This window comes from Perna viridis, chromosome 2 (assembly GCF_037379345.1).
Source record: "Perna viridis isolate PV_CMFRI_1.1 ecotype Kerala chromosome 2, ASM3737934v1, whole genome shotgun sequence".
NCBI lineage: Eukaryota > Metazoa > Mollusca > Bivalvia > Mytilida > Mytilidae > Perna > Perna viridis.
The window spans coordinates 54,315,719-54,335,124 of record NC_142446.1 but is presented as its reverse complement, the minus strand read 5'-3'; the positions used below and the strand labels follow the sequence as shown (position 1 = coordinate 54,335,124).

The following is a 19,406-nucleotide window of genomic DNA, read 5'->3' as shown; positions in this document are numbered from 1 at the left end:
TGACATAGTATCTTACAAATAGTATGCAAAATAACAGAAAATATTTAAATAAAGAACCGTGCTGATGTCTTATTTAGAACTTGTACCCAGCGGGTATATGTACCAGCCTTTATGCGCTTGAATTCACGTCAATTTTCAAAATACAGCGCTCATATAAGTTTTACGGTCCTATTTTCCCATTAACTGCTAGTAATTCCAAAAAAGTTGCTATAATTTCCGGTACCTTCCAATCACATTGTTACACTCTGGGCATACGTGTATTACATCTTTGAATCCGTCCACACAGCATGGAATAATGCAGCATCCCAGGCAGAATCTGAAGATCACATATAGAACAATATAGAGTTTTATAAGTTGTACTTTCAGGACGGATCCAGAGATTCTGAAAGGGGGTTCCAGTGGAGGTTCCAGGGAATTAACATTAGTTTTCTACAATATGGGGTTCCAACCCCAAACCCCCCCCCCCTACACATCATGGATCCACCTCTGTACTCTCTATAGTCCATTATAATTCAGTGATATCCTGTCCATTTGATTTGATAGAAACAATTTTGTACTTAATTGATGTAAAATTCTATCAAAACTTTTTTCATTATCATGTTTTCAGCATGTAGTACCTACAAATGCAAGGTCAATGCCTGAGGGTCATGGACAATACAACTCTAATGTCAAATTATGTGGGTGTATTTGTTCCTCTTTTTTCGATTTGTTTTTGAGTGTTTAAATTAGTTCTTAATTTGATACTGATTTAGTTATGGTTAACAACTCTTAGTACAACTGATAACTTAGTATGCTCTAAGTACTGAAATTGAATATTAACAGAGGTGGTGTACATATACTTACCCCGAAAAACAAAATAGCGTCGCTAAAAGCCACGAAAATTTCCCAGGTTGGTATTTTAGAGATGTCATGATTTCAGAATGACAAAATCTACATTTTGTATGGATAGAGTACTTTGAAAATATAAGTAACTCTGTAGTTGGTAGTTCAGAGAAAGATGTTCTTCGATTGTCTATTAAACTTCTGGTATAATCTACCAATAAAAAATATACCACTTTATAACATAACCGTTACCTTTTTTATGTAATATTGACTATTAGAGTATCAGATAGATAAAGTTCATAAGCATTTTGTTTACAGTTTTAGTGTAGATTTGCCAAATTACATATTGTCAAATTGAAGTATTTTTATAATAAAAATCTTAATTGAGGTCCTAATTTCGTGAAAGTTAAGGTATGCATTTGAATAAACTTTGATTGGACATAATAACGAATAAATGAAGCCTAAAGTTATTCACATTTCTCAGTTGTACACTTACCCATATTGGTCATCTGGCTTCCTTATTGAAATAACTATAATGACGCCATTGGCTTTTATACTTATAGCAGATTCAAATTGAAACGCCACTAAGTCTGTAAAATAAAAGACAGAAATGATCTTCGGAAAATAGCTTTTATTTAATCAAAACATTTTAATAAGACTGAAAACATTTATTTAATTATTTAGAAACATTTAACGAGTTTACAGTTGATAAAAACTAGGGCAGTACAATCGACTGCAAAATGAATATATGGGCAATGAAAAAAAACCAGCTGATATAACATTGTGTAGCATATCAAGAAAAAAATGCAATTTATTTAAGCTCTCGGGAACTCATGCTTAAAAACACACATGCATGAGCATATTCATTGAAAAAAATGAGAAATATACGAAGTATATAAAATTATGCAATAATAAGTAAAGCACACACACAGAAAACTCTAAGAGACACACAGTATTGTGAGTGTGGGCAGTTTTGGATAAACCGAATATGAAATAAGCACAATTCTAAACACTGAGTAACCTGAAACAGACTATAATGATATTCTTTGATCTGCCAGGAAAATTCGTTACAGTATACAATGAACTAGTCCCAAAGGATACTGGGGAGTCAAATTTCATGGTACATGCCTAGAAAAATTAACGCTAGTTATTGTACACACAATTTAAATAACTTTTTAAATTTACACCTTGGAAAGTTATACCAGAATTAAGTTTATTTTTAAAAAATAAAGATGATTGATAGGTTAACACATTACATGCATTATTTAGCAGCTAGATAAGCTTATAAACATTTTGTCACATTGTAAATCCGTTAGTCTTTTTAAGATCAATTATGTGTATAATAATTTAATTGATTATGCGGACATTCCTTGCATTTTTGTTGACAATCTGAAAGTTAAGTTTTCTGACATGGTCAGATGCAGTATAGGTTTTCATAGTTTCCCATTTCGAAACTCAAGTTTGCTTTCTTTCAAATTTCCGAGTTCTTCATTGTCCAGCTGTCAGATTTTTATGCCGGTGGACCCTTTCCGACATAAGTAAAAACGTTTTCATGGAGTGTATTAAATGAATTTCCTTACTTGGTTTAGTTTTGAGGTATGAAAAGTGTGTCTACATTTCCCTGCGTGAAGTTTTTAAAGAAATACAATTGACGCTACCTACAAAACACACGTCATGTTATATTTTTCAGTCCATACCTATCTAGAATACAAAATTCCGCGGGAATATTTCTCGTAGATTGAATTGTCTCCCTTTGAACATGTTCGCGCATTACTGATAAGTCACGTGACATCTGTTTATACCGAGGGGAACCCGCCAAGATCTGAAGAAATCTATGGAATATATTGGAAATCATCCTTTTTAATAGGTATGTTATAGTTTTATCGAAGTAGCGTTAGTCTATGCATCAAATGCAACCTGTTTGCACCGACAAAATCACCGGCATCTTCACTACTTTTGTTCTCGATGTGAATGGCTTTGTCCCTTCCACTGACACTCATTGTTTACACACTGAAATGACTGTTCTTCAATTTCTTAATGTTATTCCGCAGTTTCTACATCTACATATTCTTCATTGTAGTGGTAGTAACACATTTAGTCCCAAAATACAGCCTCAGAAACGTGTTTATAAATGGCATAAGGGAGACAACTCAAACGTCACTGCCTGGATTAAGATTTTTGTGTTCATTATCTTGTTAAGCATTTACATGAAGTACATAAAGTGTGAATTACATTATATATAGTTTTCTTAGTGTACTGTAGTGTCTTTGTTTATTTGAAAATAGAACAATTAAAATCTCATTTTAAAAGAATAAAACGTGTTGTAAATAATAATTTTTTTATCACCGCTCCATTGATCAACATTTCCTCTTCAAATCCCTTTTGGATCAAGTGAGTAGTAATGATGAAAACTCCTGGTGAATGATTTGTGACTAAATGTTGATGTTTTATATGAAGGAAAATACAAACCAAAGTTAACATAAAGTTTGACCAATGATTTTTGACAGGTAATCGGTTACTGAAAACCTCAATCTGTTAATGAAATCTAGAAAGTAAACTAACCAATTTGAGATTTTAATCAAATCATCAAAACACCACTACTAAGATTCCTACATATATCGTAAAGAATAAATTAATTATGCTGAATATTTAATACAGGTAACACAGTTGAATATTCAAGATGGTTGGACGGCCGAGAAAAGCCAAGGCTGCAGCAGAGTCGATTTCAATGGCAGAGCCTTCTTCAGAAATAAATGTGTAAGACTGCATTTCTTCATCATGTCATATGTTCAGACGTAATTTTTTTTCAGCTTTGAAATATAATTCTGCTCTTTCAGACAGATTTAATCATTTTACTGTTTCCATTTCTTTTTTTGTATGCTCACAATCTGATTTTGCCAAGTACACTTTTTTTGTCTGCTGTATAAAATCATTTGTTTGTTTATTATTGTGGTTAAATTGATATTGGACATCATGGACAGTGAAATAAACATGAAGCTGTGAGCCATAAATGTTTATGTAACATGAAGATAGTTGTTATCTCAAGTAGAGAAAAACATTTAATGTTCGACAATTTATATATCCCACAACACAAGGTTGCGAGGTATTACAGGATACCCATAAAATAGTTATGTGACCGTATATCTGTCCGTTTATGGTTTCCAGATGATAACTTGAGAACAGATCTATGATCTTTCTTCAAACTTTGCTCATTTGTTAGATACCTTGGAATACAAGCAGGGTAAGAAACTCACCCATATTCTAGCCAATCCCAGGGCTCAAGCTACTTGAAAAAAATAGGGAGAAGTGGGGATGAACAAGGTGAAGTGAATGTGTACGTGTATCATTTACTAATGCTTTTTAAAATCATGTGTTATTTGTTGCTTACATGCACACAATATCAGCAAGCATTTTCGTATATTCTTTTTCTTTTATTGAGATAATTGTTACTTTTTTCTTTAAGCTACATATGTAAGTAAATATTTTGCACAAAATGAAATCAGCCTGCTGACTGAATGATTAACTGTATAATATTATTCATGAAATTGAATTTCCAATCTATACCTGTACCCCTCACCAAATTTATTACAGCAAAATTAATATATAATTGAGCAAAGCAAAGCTTCTTGCATTGCATTGTCCTAATGATTTTGTCCTTTTTAGCAGCATTGGAATAGAAAATTTCAGGCAGTGACATTCTGTTGGAATTTTCATTTTGTTGTTTTTGTTTTCCTGATCCCACTTAACCCGTAATGATTTCTTGTTCCAAGTATCCAGTCTCTTGATATAAATATAAGTTGACCAACAGTATCAATAAATATTCAATAATCATGTTAAACATCTTTTACTGACAAGTCAAGACTGAAACTTTATTGACACATACACATGTATTGTAGCGGTCGGTGCGAACTCGTCTCAAGCTTAAGGAATGTTCCATCGAAATGGAGAATTAACTGTTCTGTTCTGAAACATGAAGATCAAAAGAAACACTTTGGGGTTTTCTACCGAATTATCAATTGAGATAAATTTAGCTTAAGTCCAAAGAACCTGCACGACAAATTTGCATGTTTTGTAACGAAATGTGAACGGTAAAACATGAATTATCATAAGCTGAAGTGAAGAATGTTCATTCCATATCCTGCCTTAAAAGTTTGAAACCAAAAGTTGATTAAAATACTTGCTTGTAACCGATAATTCGAAAGATTTTGAAAAATTTTACAATTTATTTTCTCAAACGGGCGCCATTTTTGTTTGAATTGTTATCAGAAGAGAGATAACTCTGGTCAAAATACTGCTAAAGGACAGAGTACACTCCCAATCATGGGCGATGTCTGAAAATGAGAGGGCGACTTCACTTCGCTTTTGGTGTCGTCTGAAGGCAAAGTGAGCAACTGCAGGGTGACTATTTCACCCAAATTGCCCAGTAGCATGAGCCCTGCAGCCCTGAATACAATTTTTCAATATATTTACTATATGGCTGTATAAATTTTTACTATAATTAGCCAGCCCTGCCAAAAAATAGCCAGTCTCGGGCTCACGGACAGACTACTATTTTTAACTCTAATACAAGTTATGTTCAATTTTCGGCACAAAATCCAAGGTTTTGATGTTAGGCCATTTTGAACATTTACCATCCTCCTTTTTCACCATTATTTGATGTGGAATCACTTACTGTTCTACAAATGTATTTCTCTACAGATATCTGATACCCCCTTAACAGAATTAAAGAACATACAAATGTATTGATTTTCTTAAAGTATGCCAGTCCATATGACTGTTTCACAAAAATAGTAAAATGTTCAAACTTTTGTTCTTGAAAATAAGTTCTTCATTTAATGTGTATAACATAAAACAAGTAGATCATGATATAAACTTAAAAAAAAGCATATTCCATTTTTTTTTATTGGAAAGTAGTAAAGGCATGTTTATTTTCATTTTTAAGACCAGAAAATGATGAAGACAGTGACTTTGAAGAACAGCCAGTAACCAAAGGAAGGAAGAGACAGAAAAGAGGAGATGGTCCAGTAAGTATGGATTTGGACTCTAAATCAATTCATGTCACATGTTATTTTTTATGTAGTCTATAAATAAAACATTGAACTTGATTGTCATTTGAAAACACTATTGAATCACATATGCTGGGAAATCGTAGCTCTTGATCTTTTTTTTTTTTTTGATTTTGTGATCTAACATTGAGAAAATACAAAAAAAATAGTTAGAGCTAAGTTTCGCAGCTAGAATCACATATGCCAGCTAAAAACTTGTTTCTGTCATTTCTAGGGAGCAAAAAGAGGAGGAGGAGCTGGTCGAGGACGAGGTCGGAAGAAGAGTGGGGGAGGAGAGGAAGACTTTGAAAACTTAACAGGGACCATGTTCGATGTGGTGAAGGGAGGCAGATCTTCATTACAGGTTTCGCTTCATTTGTTTTTTTTGCTGGTGTTTTCATCTATAGAATATCAGAGTAAGGACAGAATAATGTTCTTTACTTCAGCTATTCATGATATACTTATTTTTAATATGATGGCCAGTGTTTTCAAAAGTAGGTAGTAATTGTCAACTACCACATCTAAAACATTTTTGCCTACTTCATCAATTTTTTTTGTTTTGAACTTTTGAAAGCCTGAGGTGCTAGGTGGCGAAGTATATAAGTCTGGTGTTCTTCATTTCATCCACCATTCACTCCTTCCATTTTTTTCCACATTTTTTGTCCTTTATTCTCTGAAAATTATTTTTTAGAATTGTTATATGAAATTATTGCAATAATTGTTCGTTTGGTATTTAAATTTGTGATTTGAAAAAAATTGTGATTTATGTTAATGGGTGATTTACATGTTGTCTTTGTGACTCCTGACTGTAAATTTCTGCACTGTAGTTACTATGAAGTTTTCTTTTTTAAAACCATCTAGATATGTTGAAATAATTATATTGAAATTAATGAAACATTCTATATTTCGCAGACACTTGTGGATGATTGGATTGAAAGTTACAAAAATGACCGTGACACTGCTTTACTTGAGTTGATACAGTTCTTCATTCAAGCGTCAGGCTGTAAAGGGAAGATAACTCCGTACATGTATGCCAACCAAGAGCATGCTGAAATCATTAGGAGAATGACAGAGGAGTTTGATGAGGTTAATTTTACTTTCATGATCAAAATATCTTCATGGTTATGTATTATTTTTATCAGTCTTCATTTTAGCTTTATAGTGATTGTTGATAAGAGGTTCTCCAGAGTTTCTACCAATTTCAACTACATACTCACTATAGATTGTGAATCTTTTCATATTGTTATTGGTTAAAAATAAGAAAATTAATGATTCTACAGTATCAAAAAAAAAATTTATATCATATTGTAGCATAAATAGGTCTGGTTGGTGAGTTTTGCAAGAAACTTTCACTGCAGTGTTCTTCCCAGGCTTTGCAGCACTATGATTTCTTAGCACTGTACTATAATTTTGGATGAAGGCCAAAAGAGCTGTGTTATTTAAAAATTATGGAGAGAACACTGTAATGAAGAAGATGAATTATTAATTTCTCCTACCCATCAGACTTGTTGGAAAGTATTTGTTCTATTAGTTTTGAAAATCAGGATTTTCATGTCATTTTGCCAGACCATGTGATAGACCAAGACTAAATTAAAATCTGTAATCCAATATTCTTTCCAATGTTCCAGAAATTTGATCAGTCAATATCATTGGTCTTTGGTCAATGAGTGTCATTTTTTATGGCCTGAAGTCTGAAGTCTCCATTTGTTCCTGAGAGTATTTTAGGTCTTAAATATAAATGGCTACTTTTAAACTTATTATTTTCTTCTATGCTTTAATAGGAAAGTGGAGATTATCCATTAATCATGTCAGGACCGATTTGGAAAAGATTCCGATCCAATTTTTGTGAGTTTGTTCAAGTGTTAGTTCGTCAGTGCCAGTACAGCATTATATATGACCAGTACATGATGGATAATATTATATCATTGTTGACAGGATTAACTGATTCTCAAGTCAGAGCCTTCCGTCATACAAGTACATTGGCAGGTAGGTGATAAGTACATGTAAAAGATGATAATATGAAATGTCAGCTTTAACTGAATTGAAATTCTAATATTACAAAAAAACGGCTTTACTAAAGAGCTAAGTTGTAAATTCTGTTGTTTTGAATACAGTGAAACAAACCACTTTTGAAGTCCTTTTATACAAATGTATCAATTTTGAGGTATTTAAACCTTGGCAAACCAAACAAATTCTCCAGTCCAAAAGAAGGGTTCAGCTTAGACAGATTTCGTTGTAAAAGAAAGCATAAATAGCTTTTTATTTTGCAGGCAGCACTAAAACCTTTTCTTTGTACTTGTAAAAAAAATCAGTTATTGTACATTGTGTGTGTACATGTATGTGGAACTACAGGTCTGGTGATTTTAAATTTCAGTTGTAAAAATGCGAGCTTACTTGTCTGGGCTTGAAGGAATATTGTCAGGAAGTGAAAAAAGAATTATATAACACTCTAAAAAAGGAAAATAGGCCCTGGGAATTTTGTATCATCCATTGTTGTGAGACATAGAATAAAAAAAAATGTCTGGTTATAATCCCTGAAATTTTATCTTCCTGAAAGTTTTTCCCAAATTGGATTACTTCCCTTGCTCCACAGAATTTGATGGTTGGATAAGTGTAATTCTACATTGTATGGAGCTAGTTGAAAGGATAGATTAAGAAATGAAATGATAAATTTGATTGCTTTTGTTAGTGATTTATGCTACTGAGAAATCTTGAGAAAAGGTACTTAAAAATTATGACAGATCCTGGAAAATCCTTGGTGATAGTGGAATTCAAGACTTAACTTGTTATGTAAACATTGCTTTAATGAATTACATTGTAATTCAATGATATATTGGTTTTGCAGCCATGAAGTTGATGACAGCTTTAGTAGATGTAGCCCTGAATCTCAGTATCAACTTAGACAACACACAGAGACAATATGAATCTGAAAGACAAAAACAACAGATGAAGAGAGCTAATGATAGATTGGATATGTTACTTACGAGAAGACAAGAGGTACAATCTTTTAAAACAATGTTGTCAGAAAATGTGTGTGTTTTGGCATGTATAAACATATTTACAATGTAACTATAATTGTGTCAGTGCTTACTAATTTATGTAATACTAGTTTTATACACCTGCTTGTTTATTTACAGTTGGAAGAAAACCAAGCTGAAATCAGAAACATGTTGACTTACATATTTCGAGGTGTTTTTGTACACAGATACAGGTATAGAACTTTTCAATACTTACTACATGTTTTGCAGAGGACAGATTTTTAGAATCTATCCTATATAGTTCTTTGTATGTTCACTAAAGAAGAAAATTTAAAATAGAAAATGCCTATATCAAAATTCAAAGAAATAGACCTGCTTTTCTTTTGTTTCAAAGTGAAATTTTGCTTGTTCAAATACAGATTTTATAGTTATTATTTTTCTTTTACTGTATATTGATGTCCAATTTTGCAAATTTGCTGATGTAGGTCAGGTCTGAAAAAGGCAGTTTTACTGTTGGACAGTGCTTATGTTTAACATAATAAGTGAACTTACCATATATGCAAGAGAAAACTAAAAGCTCCTAGCTGTTAATGGGAGCTAATTCTTACAGAAATTATCAAATGTGCATGGCTTAGAGAAATGTAATTATTTCAGGGACACCCAGCCAGAAATTCGTTCAATTTGTATGACTGAAATAGGTGTATGGATGAAAAAGTATCCGAACATGTTCTTGGATGATGCTTATCTTAAATATGTCGGATGGACTTTGTATGACAAGGTATATATAGAACAATGTAGGGCAAATTTTTTTAAATGTTCTTCCATTTTGATCCGTGGTTAAAAATGCATGTGACATTTTCCGAGTTTTCCTGTCATTTTACATTTTCCAAGGTTTCGTCAAATTTCATGGCTCTCAAGTCTATTCTTAATCTAAATTATTTCTCCACTCCATCTAAAATTAAGATTTTAACAAGCTCATAAAGATTATCAATTTATTTGATAAACAGTTTCAGTGAAACCTGGTCCAGCAACCACCTGTATTTAGCAATAACCTGTCATTATAGACCAGGATAACAATTCTATATGAAGACCATATGTCTTATGTAGCTTGAATTTACTCTCCCTTGGAAGGTCACTTGAGACAAGTTTCACTGTAAATGTAAATATATATTTTCTAAGATTTTTTTATTGCTAGAGATATTATTTTTTACAAATTTCTAGATTGGAGATGTAAGATCATGTTGTCTTCGTGCCCTCTATCCATTGTATGAAACAGAGGATTTATCACCAAAATTAGAACTGTTCACCAACAGATTTAAGGTTTGTTTCAATAGTAAACAATAATTTTCAATAGTAAACAATAATGTTTCAAAGAAGGATTTGATGAACACATTTATGTATGCCACACTCGATTTTATCTTGAGTTATATTATTTGGGTAAGAATTCTTAAGCGTTTGGGGTTCTCTGCTGTTTGAGTGCACTTTTCCCATTTATACCAATTATAAGTCTCTTCTATAGATATAGAAATATTTTTCTGTAGGAAAAGTTTAAGAAAAACAAACCCAAAAACTTATGAAAATCCCACAAAAAAAACCACTGAAAGTTATTGATATATACCTTCCCACATGACATTGTTCAATGTTACTATGGAAACCATTTAATTCATTTTAAAACCAAATACATGTAATAGCCTGATTGTCTCATCAACTTACAATGTAGATGTTTATAAATGTAGTGTTTTGGTCTTTTTCTAGGATCGCATAGTAGAGATGACTTTGGACAAAGAATATGACGTAGCTGTGCAAGGAATCAAATTGGTCATTAGTATTCTCAGGTAAAATGACTTCAATTAATCAGTAGGTTAAAAAATATGTTTTTTCTTTAACATAGTTTTTTCAACTATATTAGTGTTTTTTTCTCTGTTCTCATGTGGAGCATGGGTTATGGGTCAACAAGCATTTTCTGACAAACATGTACATATATGTAGGTATTTTACACTTCCCAGTTTCTACTCTTCATTGAAAAGTTGCTTTGTTTTAGCATGCAGATACACTACGCAGAACTTTATGTGAACAAATGATTTTTTTTTAGGATTAATAAATTTATAAGAGATATGTGAGAAAACCAATTTAATTAATACAACTTGATAATAAAAAAAATAATTATTTCATTTTATTTTTGGCAGATTTAACGAGACTATTTTATCAGACAAAGACTGTGAAAATGTGTATGAATTAGTGTACTCATCTAATAGACAAGTGGCACAGGCAGCAGGAGAATTTCTCAACACTAAACTTTTCCTTAGGGATGATGAAGGGCCAAAAACACTGAAGATCCATAAAGGGAAGAAACAGAGCCTGAATGCACCACTGATTAGGGATTTAGTTCAGTTCTTTATAGAAAGTGAAGTAAGATTTCGTCAGTGTAGTTATGTGTAATTTATGAAGATATGCTGTGCTTTTTTATGCAATTACTTGAATTTTTTTTCAGTAGATACTTACATGTATATTTTAACAGCATAATACATGTACATGTATGATTGATGGTTCCTATAAACTGTAATTGTACTTATTTTCAGTCATTTTAAGGTCAGTGATTATTCATGAAATCAAGTACCCTGAATATGCACATTTAGTGTATCACATATGGCAACTTCAAACAGAATGTAAACTTAATATGCTGGCAAACATTTTTTAGAACCATTGATCTCAAAAATACACATAAATAAAATTGCAGTGTATCTCTAGGTAGAATAAAATATTAATTAGGTTAAAAAAATCTTTTGTATTTTAATACTTCTTTTTTTCATGATGACTGGTGAATACTGAACTGATATGAAACCAATCTTCAACACTATTCCTACAATTCATTTTACAGTTATGATAATAACGAGACACAGCTTACATTTAAGAAAGTAACATCTTCAGAGAAACGTCATCTTTGTATGGTAGATGTTTCGTATTTTTACATACATTTCCGTTATCTTTTGGACAGTTGGTGGAATATTCATACATCGTATATATATATTTCAGTTACATGAACATGCTGCCTATCTCGTGGACAGTTTGTGGGATATCAATGATATGATGAAGGATTGGGATTGTATGACTGATTTGTTATTGGATGAACCTCAGAAAGGGGAAGAACGTATGTGTATTTTTACTATAGAACTAATTCAATTAAAATATGAGGAATGATAAAGTCTATATGTCCTTAACTTAAAACTAATCCAGAAACACAAACTAATCCAGAAACACTGTTAGCAAAGCATACGAAAGGATACAACTAGATCCACACCTTAGTAACCATATGTTCAAAATATAAAGTTGTCAGTCCAAGGGAAGTTGATATTCCTTCAGTTTAAACCCCAATAATCAATCAATCAATCCCTTCAGTTTTAAATCAAACCACTCAGTCTGCCTTACCTTTAAAAAAGCTTCTATCAAAATAGCGAAAAGCTTGACATTATATACACGTAGTACATCAAGTCATTGGACTTGATCTTCAATGAACATCACAGCTGATACCTTGCAAGAAGCAGGAACTTCTCACCTTTCCGTAGCATGTTTTAAATCAAATCCCTCAATATGCCATATCTTTAAAAAAGTTTCTGTCAAAATATCAGGTGCCAGGAATTAGTTGCAGAGAAAACTGTTATTGACGAACAGACGGACACTGTCTCATGCAAAGCAGGGGGGGGGGTAAAAATTTGTAAAAAGTCTCATAAATTTTATAAACCTATGTGATAAATCAAAATGATGCTTATATTTATTTGAATTGTGTCCTATTTTCAGCTCTTGATGACAGACAGGAAACAAGTTTAATTGAAATTATGGTATGTTGTGTAAAACAGGCAGCTACTGGAGAATCACCTGTTGGAAGGGGACATAATAAAAAGGTATACCTCTAAAAAAAATTAAATAGTTTTGCACTGATCTTCAAATATTTAAATTATTGCATTGTTGTTCAATGAGTGTGTTTGGTTTTAAGAATTTCTTCAGGAAATGTGGTAGTGGTTCTTTGTTGTTCTTGTATTTTATTATTTTGATGTCTTAAATACATGTAGTAATTTATTTAAGTATGCTTGTACTTTAATTAAACAAGACATGTATTTGTTGAAATAGATGTGCTTTTTCATTGTCGTATTATTATTTTTTCAGTTAACAGTAAAAGAATCTAAGAGTGTAACAGAAGATAAAACCAGATTAACAGAACATTTTATCTCATCCTTACCACAGTTATTGTTAAAGGTATGGTACCAATCTAACTTGTGATGTACTGATTTCCCTTATATTCCTACTATATCCATTGTTATTGATTAGGGCATATAGAAACTCTTGAATAGTTTTGTTGTACTGGCAGTAATAAAAGAACAACTGCATTTAGGATTTGCCTTTGTACTGAAAGGTTTCTGTAAAGTCCAACTTATTTCAGAAAGTAAAGGACATCAAAGTATGTAATGTTCACATTTTAAAAAATTCGCTGCTAAATGAATGTTTAAAATAAATGCATTTCTGACACGCAGGATACATCAGTAATAGAATGCAATGGGTCTTTAAATTTTAAGTGGTATATTGAAATAAATAACTCACATGTTCTTTCCTCTGACCAGTGTGATAGATCTTTTCATGTGTTTGGTACAGCAAACGAAAACTGATGTTTTTAAGGGTAATCTTGAATTGAGTTGCAATAATTTTACAAATTCAATTCACTGAAGGATATTTAGTCACCTCTTTCATTGTTAAAAAAATAACTCTTTGGCTGCATCTGTTTATGAAAATCAATGTATCAGTAAAGAACAAAAACAAATTAGTGAAAACTGTATTAATCTTGTTATATTGTAAACATGATTTTTATGTCTGTAAATATATGCATGATTCTTTTGTCTTTAAAAATGTGAGATAATTTAGTGGAAATATTCAAGAAACAAATGATTTGATTTCAGTATTTGATGGACCCTGAGAAAGTAGCTAACCTTTTATTGATTCCACAATATTTTGATTTGGATATCTATACAGCCAGTCGACAGGAAAAGGTAACGTACAATTACATTAGCATAAAATTATTAGTATTGTTTGAGTTACATCAATATACCATTCTTCTCATTTTGTATGGGTTTGGTTACGCTAGCGTACTTTTTTGTCTTGTTAAAAAATGATGTTTAAGTAGTCATGACCTTTCAGGTACACATGTACTGAGTTCCAAAATGATTTTTAAAAAAAAAATTTTGTGTAGAAAACAACAACAAAATTGGTAATATTGGCTACTAGCTAACTGCATAACTTTTTCCCTGGATACACATAAAACAAATGTTATTAAAATATGGGAAATTTGCAGTGAGAGTCAATCACTCTTCCCTTACTTATAATAGCATTTCAATTAACTTTTTTTCAGAACTTGGAATCATTACTGCGATATTTACATGAAGTAGTGGAAAAGCACACTGACACTGAGGTAAGCTTAAATATGTGGAACTCACTTCTACACTTGCAGGGATTTTTGCTTTCACAGATAATATGTAATTTCTACGAGTTTTGATTGAAAATTATGTACTACAAATTGTGAATCAATCCATAGCTATGTTAAAAAACCACAGAAGTCAAGATTCTCTAGACCGTCTTAATAATATACATTTGTACAGTAAAGGAGTATGAATTACCAAAAAGTATCATAAACAAGTCTTCTTCACCTGCTTGTCGAGAATAAAATAATTCTCCTGTCATCTGGGAATTCAATGTGCAGGCATTTGGTTTGTTTTTTTCATGCATTTGATGCAGTTATCATTCTGCAATATCCTGGATAAATGCTTTAAAGAGAAGTAATATAACTTGGAATTAACCATTGTCCTTTGAATGTTTTCAGGTTAGGCTAATCAACCATGTCCTTTTTTTGTATTATAAAAAAAAGTAATGCCTATTCTATTGCAGGTCTTAGAAGCTTGTTCAAAGTGCTATGAATGTTTGTGTTATGAAGAATATGCTATTGCTGGTAAATGTGACGTTGCCAGAAAGACCCTAATAGACAGTCTTGTTGTCAAGTTCAAAGAAGCAATGCAGGATTTCTTTGCTGAGGTATATATGTCTACTATTATGGTATTACTTTTAATACCTGGTTTGCTAATTAAGGGCCTTTTACATTTGCCATGCTTTGTGGAGATAGAAAGCTGCAATATTCATGTAGAAAAAAACCCCTAAAAATTGAAAAGCCAAGAATGCAAAATAACCAATGAATCATACCTTGTCAAAAGTGATTAGCTGAATGAGAACAGACTGATACATCAATATATAGTGGTCTTTTCCATTTAATTATAATCCATACCCATACATAGCTCAACCTTGGATATAAGTGAATTTGAACTTAATCATTAAATTCTTCGTGTCATTTATGAGTCGGGAGACAATGGCAAGTATTATGATTTCATTTTGAATAAAGCTATGTTTTACTCCTCTGTGCATGTATAGTGCCTGCATTATGTATAGAATATTTATTACAGGGAGAGGAGCCAGATGAAGATGAGATTTTTGCTCTTACAGCGTCTTTGAAGAGGATTTATGCATTCTACAGGTAAATATCTGCCTTAAAGCCATAACTGCACTTCATAAAGGAATTTCGGCTTCTTTTTTTTTTTTAATCTGAAATTTACCGTTCTGTATCTCTTTTATTGTATGTTTACTTCTGATTGCATCAATTTCTGGCTTTTATTGGCTTTTGAAAACCAAATCTGCATGACAGATTATTCTGTATGGATGCCTGTAAGAGTGGGACTGCATTTTTTTTTATACACAAGAAAAACTTCATTTTTACAGCAATGTATTTTGCATTTATATTCCTCTTTCAGTTGCCATGATCTGACCAGTTGGGATTTATGGGATGACATATTCAATATAGTGAAGAATGGAAATGAAAATCAAACAATTCCAGAAGAGGTAGGGTATATGAATTAGCTCATTCTGAATATTTGAAGTGGGGTACATGTATTGACCCATTCATAAAGAGGTAGGGTGTAAAAATCAAAGCATTTCTGAATCAGTATGGTATGTGAATCCACCCATTCCTGATGCAATTGGTTATGAGAATCATGCTTGAACTTGGAGAGGTAAGGTAAATGAATCAATTCATTTCTGAAGAGGTAGGGTAAATGAATCAAACCATTTCTGAAGAGGTAAGGTAAATGAATCAAACCATTTCTGAAGAGGTAGGGAATACGATTCAAACTATTCCAAAAGAGGTAGGTATGTGAACACCATTTGTGAAGAAAAAGAAATTTTGAGTTTAATGAATTCATTTTCTCTTTGAAGGATATTAAATTCTTTATATTAAATGCTTATTTTCTTATGTCTTTGCAGTTCTATAACTTTAGATATTGTTAGCAAAAAGGAAAATGTTTGGTTTTTTTTGGGTTTTTTTTTTTTAGAAATTATTGTAATAGGAAATGTAATGGAAATAAGCTGATGTTTTCAACAAGATGTTTTTTTTTGCTTTTGTAGATTGTAAGTAAAGCTATGGCATCAGCATCCAGGTCAGTTCTATGGTATTTACAGAAACTGGATGAAAATAACCCTAATAAGGTAAATCTACAATGACAGTAGTTTGTAGTCAACAGTTTGTGACCCACTGCCTAAAAGCACTTCATTTTTAATTAGCCAGATTTTATTTTATTTTTATAATTGGTGATCATTAGTGCTATTAAGTCTGAATGGGACATCCTCCTGAGAGTTGATAATGGTAGTACAAATGGAAAGTTAATAAAAAATTATCAGAAATATATACACTATTTTTTTTCCACCGTGGCCAGATTTCAAAAGGGGAGGGTTGTGATCACACCAAAGTACTTTAACCCTGCCACATTTTTTACGCTTGTCTCAAGTCAGGAATTTCCGGCCTCTGTATGTCTTGTTTTGTATTCATTGTTAGTTTATTTTTATGTTACTTGTGTATATAGAGGCAACTCTTTTGCTGTACCTGTGATTAGTGATGTTTTGGGTCAGCTGCAACCTGTCCTTTGGTATTAGGGTTTCCTCATTGTTCATTGAGACCAATGGGTGGCCTTTGGCAGACATTTTTATCCCATTGGGGTTGTTGTCTCTTTGATATTTACACCAAACCTATTCAAATCAGTCCCAAGATAAAAAAAAACTCAAAATGTTCTTGTTTTTTCAATTTTAGGATGAAATGAGAAGTTTGAAGAAACGTTTGAGTGATTTATTGAAATACTGTCATGAGTTGATGTATCACCCTAAAGATAGAGTGAATGAGGAAGCTTTTATCACTATTTGTGACTTGTTAATTGTGTTTAGTAAAAACATGGCCTCTAACGAGGTGATGAAACCACTGGTGTATGAACCTGATAAGAATTTACAACAGCAGCTGAGTAACTTCCTCAGTGATAAAGTTTTTGTTGATGATGAAGATGGTAGGCATGATAACTGTTGTAGTTTCAGAAATTACTGGGAATTTTCAATTAAAGGTCAAAGTGCAGTTTTGAGTCAAACTTGTCATAGTAAAATTTCATTATACCAGTTTTAAGTATTGTGATTTTAGTCCGTCACATTTTAAACAATTAAAAAATATTGCAATAATATATTAAACAAGGTTTTCAGAATTTCCATAATGAGTTGTATAGCTCACTCAGAATATGTTAAAAATTATCTCATTTATACTTAGAAAAAGAAATGTACTGAAAACTTTCATTATACATCCTGTCATTTTGTTCCTGAAATTTCAGATGATGTTGATGAAAATGTGAAAATTGAGGAGCTTCATAAAAGAAGAAATTTCTTAGCTTGTTTCTGTAAATTGATAGTTTATAATGTTGTTGGAATCCGGGTAGCTGCTGATATGTTCAAACATTATATGAAGGTATGATCAATAAAAACTTAAGCTAAACATGAAGTATCTGCTCTTAAATAGTCAAACTCAATCTGAATAAATGAAACAGTTTTAACAGAAGTAATTTTTGTTTTGGTACGTTACTCTTATTGAAGTAAGCTCCTTTTCATTTTAGATCATTTTCAGATTTTTCATTTCGGAGTTATTTGACTTTAAAAAACCCAATAAAAGGGGGATGGGCACAAGATGTATCATACATGGCTGTTTATTCATAATTTGGACTGAATATTAAAGTAATAAGTTATTTTGAATGAGTTTGCACATCTTTTAAGTAATCTGTTGTGCTGGTATTACTGTTTTCCAAAGAAAACAAATGTTATTGAATCTGCCATTTTCCCTTGTTTACAGTTTTATAATGATTACGGAGATATAATCAAAGCAACCTTGAGTAAAGCCAGAGAAATCAACAAAGTAACAACTGCTAAAACATTGGCACTCAGTCTTACACAGGTAACAAAAAAATAGTCTAGGTTCTCAGGCACCACTGTATCCCCATAAACACTCCCATGTTGGCATTTTTTATTTCATTGCAGCAACAAAATTGGATGTGCTCTATAAACTGTCTGTCTAAATTGTGTGATGTTTACTTCCGTTTTTGTTGATCGCGGTCAATTTTAGGTCCCAGCATAAAAAGTAAAAGACTGTTGCTTATTAAGTAGTCTAAAAATTTGCTGGCTATGTAAAACTTTAACAGTAAATTTAACAAATGTTCATTAGCCCAGAGTCTTAAGTAAAACTATTTGTATAGGCCTAAATGTTATGTTTTTTTTAAAATTGTAGTTATACAAAGAAATGTTTCCAGAAGGAGGACCAATAGACAGGTCATCTGATGGATTCCAGTCGCTTAAGGTAATTTTATTAATAAATTTTAATTTGCACAATGATTGGAATGATTGGTGAACCCCAAAAATGTTTATCAACGTTATATAATATCAGATGGAAATGAAAGACTAAAAATAATTATATTTCTAAAGTCTGCTGTAGTAAGCAATGTTCAGAATTTTAATGCCCACTTGCAGAGAGGGGGTATAAATTGATAGGGGCATCTGTCCTTTCTTCTGTTATGCAAAGGGGGCTTCTCTTATCTGGATATAATTTTTTGTTCCTGAATTCACGTATTTCAGTAAATTGATAGGACCTGCATTTTAGGACATTATAATTTAATGGTAGTCTTTTATACCCAGCAAACAAAGTTCTTGGGGGTATAAAGAAATTATCCTGTCCGTCTGTATATCTCAAAAGTGCAACTATTCTTAAATCTCTCTATGAATTTTGTTAAAGTTAAGCTTAATATGTAATTGTGCATGAAGAGAGAGAGTTATTGTCAGATGCTTGTTTAGGGAGATATTCCAATAAAAGGGTTTTACTTATTTACTTAGTTATTTACTTAACTGCATCTGTGCCTAAACTTTTGATGAATTGATAGGAAGGTTTGGGATTATATGAAGATGCACATTAAGTTAGATGCCTGTGAAAGAAGATGCATGCAGTACATAAAAGGGTAACATTGTGTTCATCTAATTCTTCCTGAACTTCTCACTGCAGTTAGACAAAAAGATTTTGCATCATACATATTGTATGTAGAAGTGCAAGAAGGAAGATAATGATTATTAATTTCGGCCAGTGAAGATAGTAATACTTGAGGGTTTAGAGATACAGTTATAACTCTTA

The 19,406-nt window shown here is 32.0% G+C and overlaps 2 protein-coding genes across 6 annotated transcripts in view; one reads left to right on the top strand and one right to left on the bottom strand.

Moving 5' to 3' along the window:
* Positions 1-152: 152 nt before the first annotated feature.
* On the bottom strand, positions 153-1,420 carry LOC148626057 (lipopolysaccharide-induced tumor necrosis factor-alpha factor homolog). Its single transcript, XM_088571208.1, has 3 exons — positions 1,319-1,420; positions 844-1,033; positions 153-316 (listed from the first exon to the last, which is right to left on the bottom strand). Exons 1-3 carry the CDS (start codon positions 1,329-1,331, stop codon positions 208-210), a joined length of 312 nt encoding a protein of 103 aa, XP_088427334.1. The 5' UTR covers positions 1,332-1,420; the 3' UTR covers positions 153-207.
* Positions 1,421-2,587: 1,167 nt separating this feature from the next.
* Positions 2,588-19,406, top strand: part of LOC148626056 (cohesin subunit SA-1-like) — a 31,062-nt gene continuing 14,243 nt past the window's right edge. For all 5 annotated transcript variants that reach the window (XM_088569669.1, XM_088569673.1, XM_088569671.1 and 2 more), the window contains exons 1-25: positions 2,588-2,689; positions 3,481-3,579; positions 5,765-5,846; positions 6,103-6,231; positions 6,780-6,953; positions 7,649-7,853; positions 8,713-8,864; positions 9,005-9,078; positions 9,500-9,623; positions 10,067-10,165; positions 10,601-10,680; positions 11,032-11,254; positions 11,879-11,993; positions 12,641-12,744; positions 13,007-13,096; positions 13,792-13,881; positions 14,241-14,300; positions 14,774-14,917; positions 15,340-15,410; positions 15,685-15,772; positions 16,334-16,414; positions 17,013-17,259; positions 17,572-17,705; positions 18,084-18,185; positions 18,516-18,584. In XM_088569669.1, the coding sequence (XP_088425795.1) occupies positions 3,503-3,579; positions 5,765-5,846; positions 6,103-6,231; positions 6,780-6,953; positions 7,649-7,853; positions 8,713-8,864; positions 9,005-9,078; positions 9,500-9,623; positions 10,067-10,165; positions 10,601-10,680; positions 11,032-11,254; positions 11,879-11,993; positions 12,641-12,744; positions 13,007-13,096; positions 13,792-13,881; positions 14,241-14,300; positions 14,774-14,917; positions 15,340-15,410; positions 15,685-15,772; positions 16,334-16,414; positions 17,013-17,259; positions 17,572-17,705; positions 18,084-18,185; positions 18,516-18,584 (2,814 nt within the window). In that variant the 5' untranslated portion in view covers positions 2,588-2,689; positions 3,481-3,502. The remainder of the gene's footprint in view (positions 2,690-3,480; positions 3,580-5,764; positions 5,847-6,102; positions 6,232-6,779; positions 6,954-7,648; positions 7,854-8,712; positions 8,865-9,004; positions 9,079-9,499; positions 9,624-10,066; positions 10,166-10,600; positions 10,681-11,031; positions 11,255-11,878; positions 11,994-12,640; positions 12,745-13,006; positions 13,097-13,791; positions 13,882-14,240; positions 14,301-14,773; positions 14,918-15,339; positions 15,411-15,684; positions 15,773-16,333; positions 16,415-17,012; positions 17,260-17,571; positions 17,706-18,083; positions 18,186-18,515; positions 18,585-19,406) is intronic.

Coding starts and splice junctions, on each gene's coding strand:
- LOC148626057 (XM_088571208.1), bottom strand. Junction 317..843: donor ACGCTATTTTGTTTTTCGGG/GTAAGTATATGT, acceptor TGTGATCTTCAG/ATTCTGCCTGGGATGCTGCA.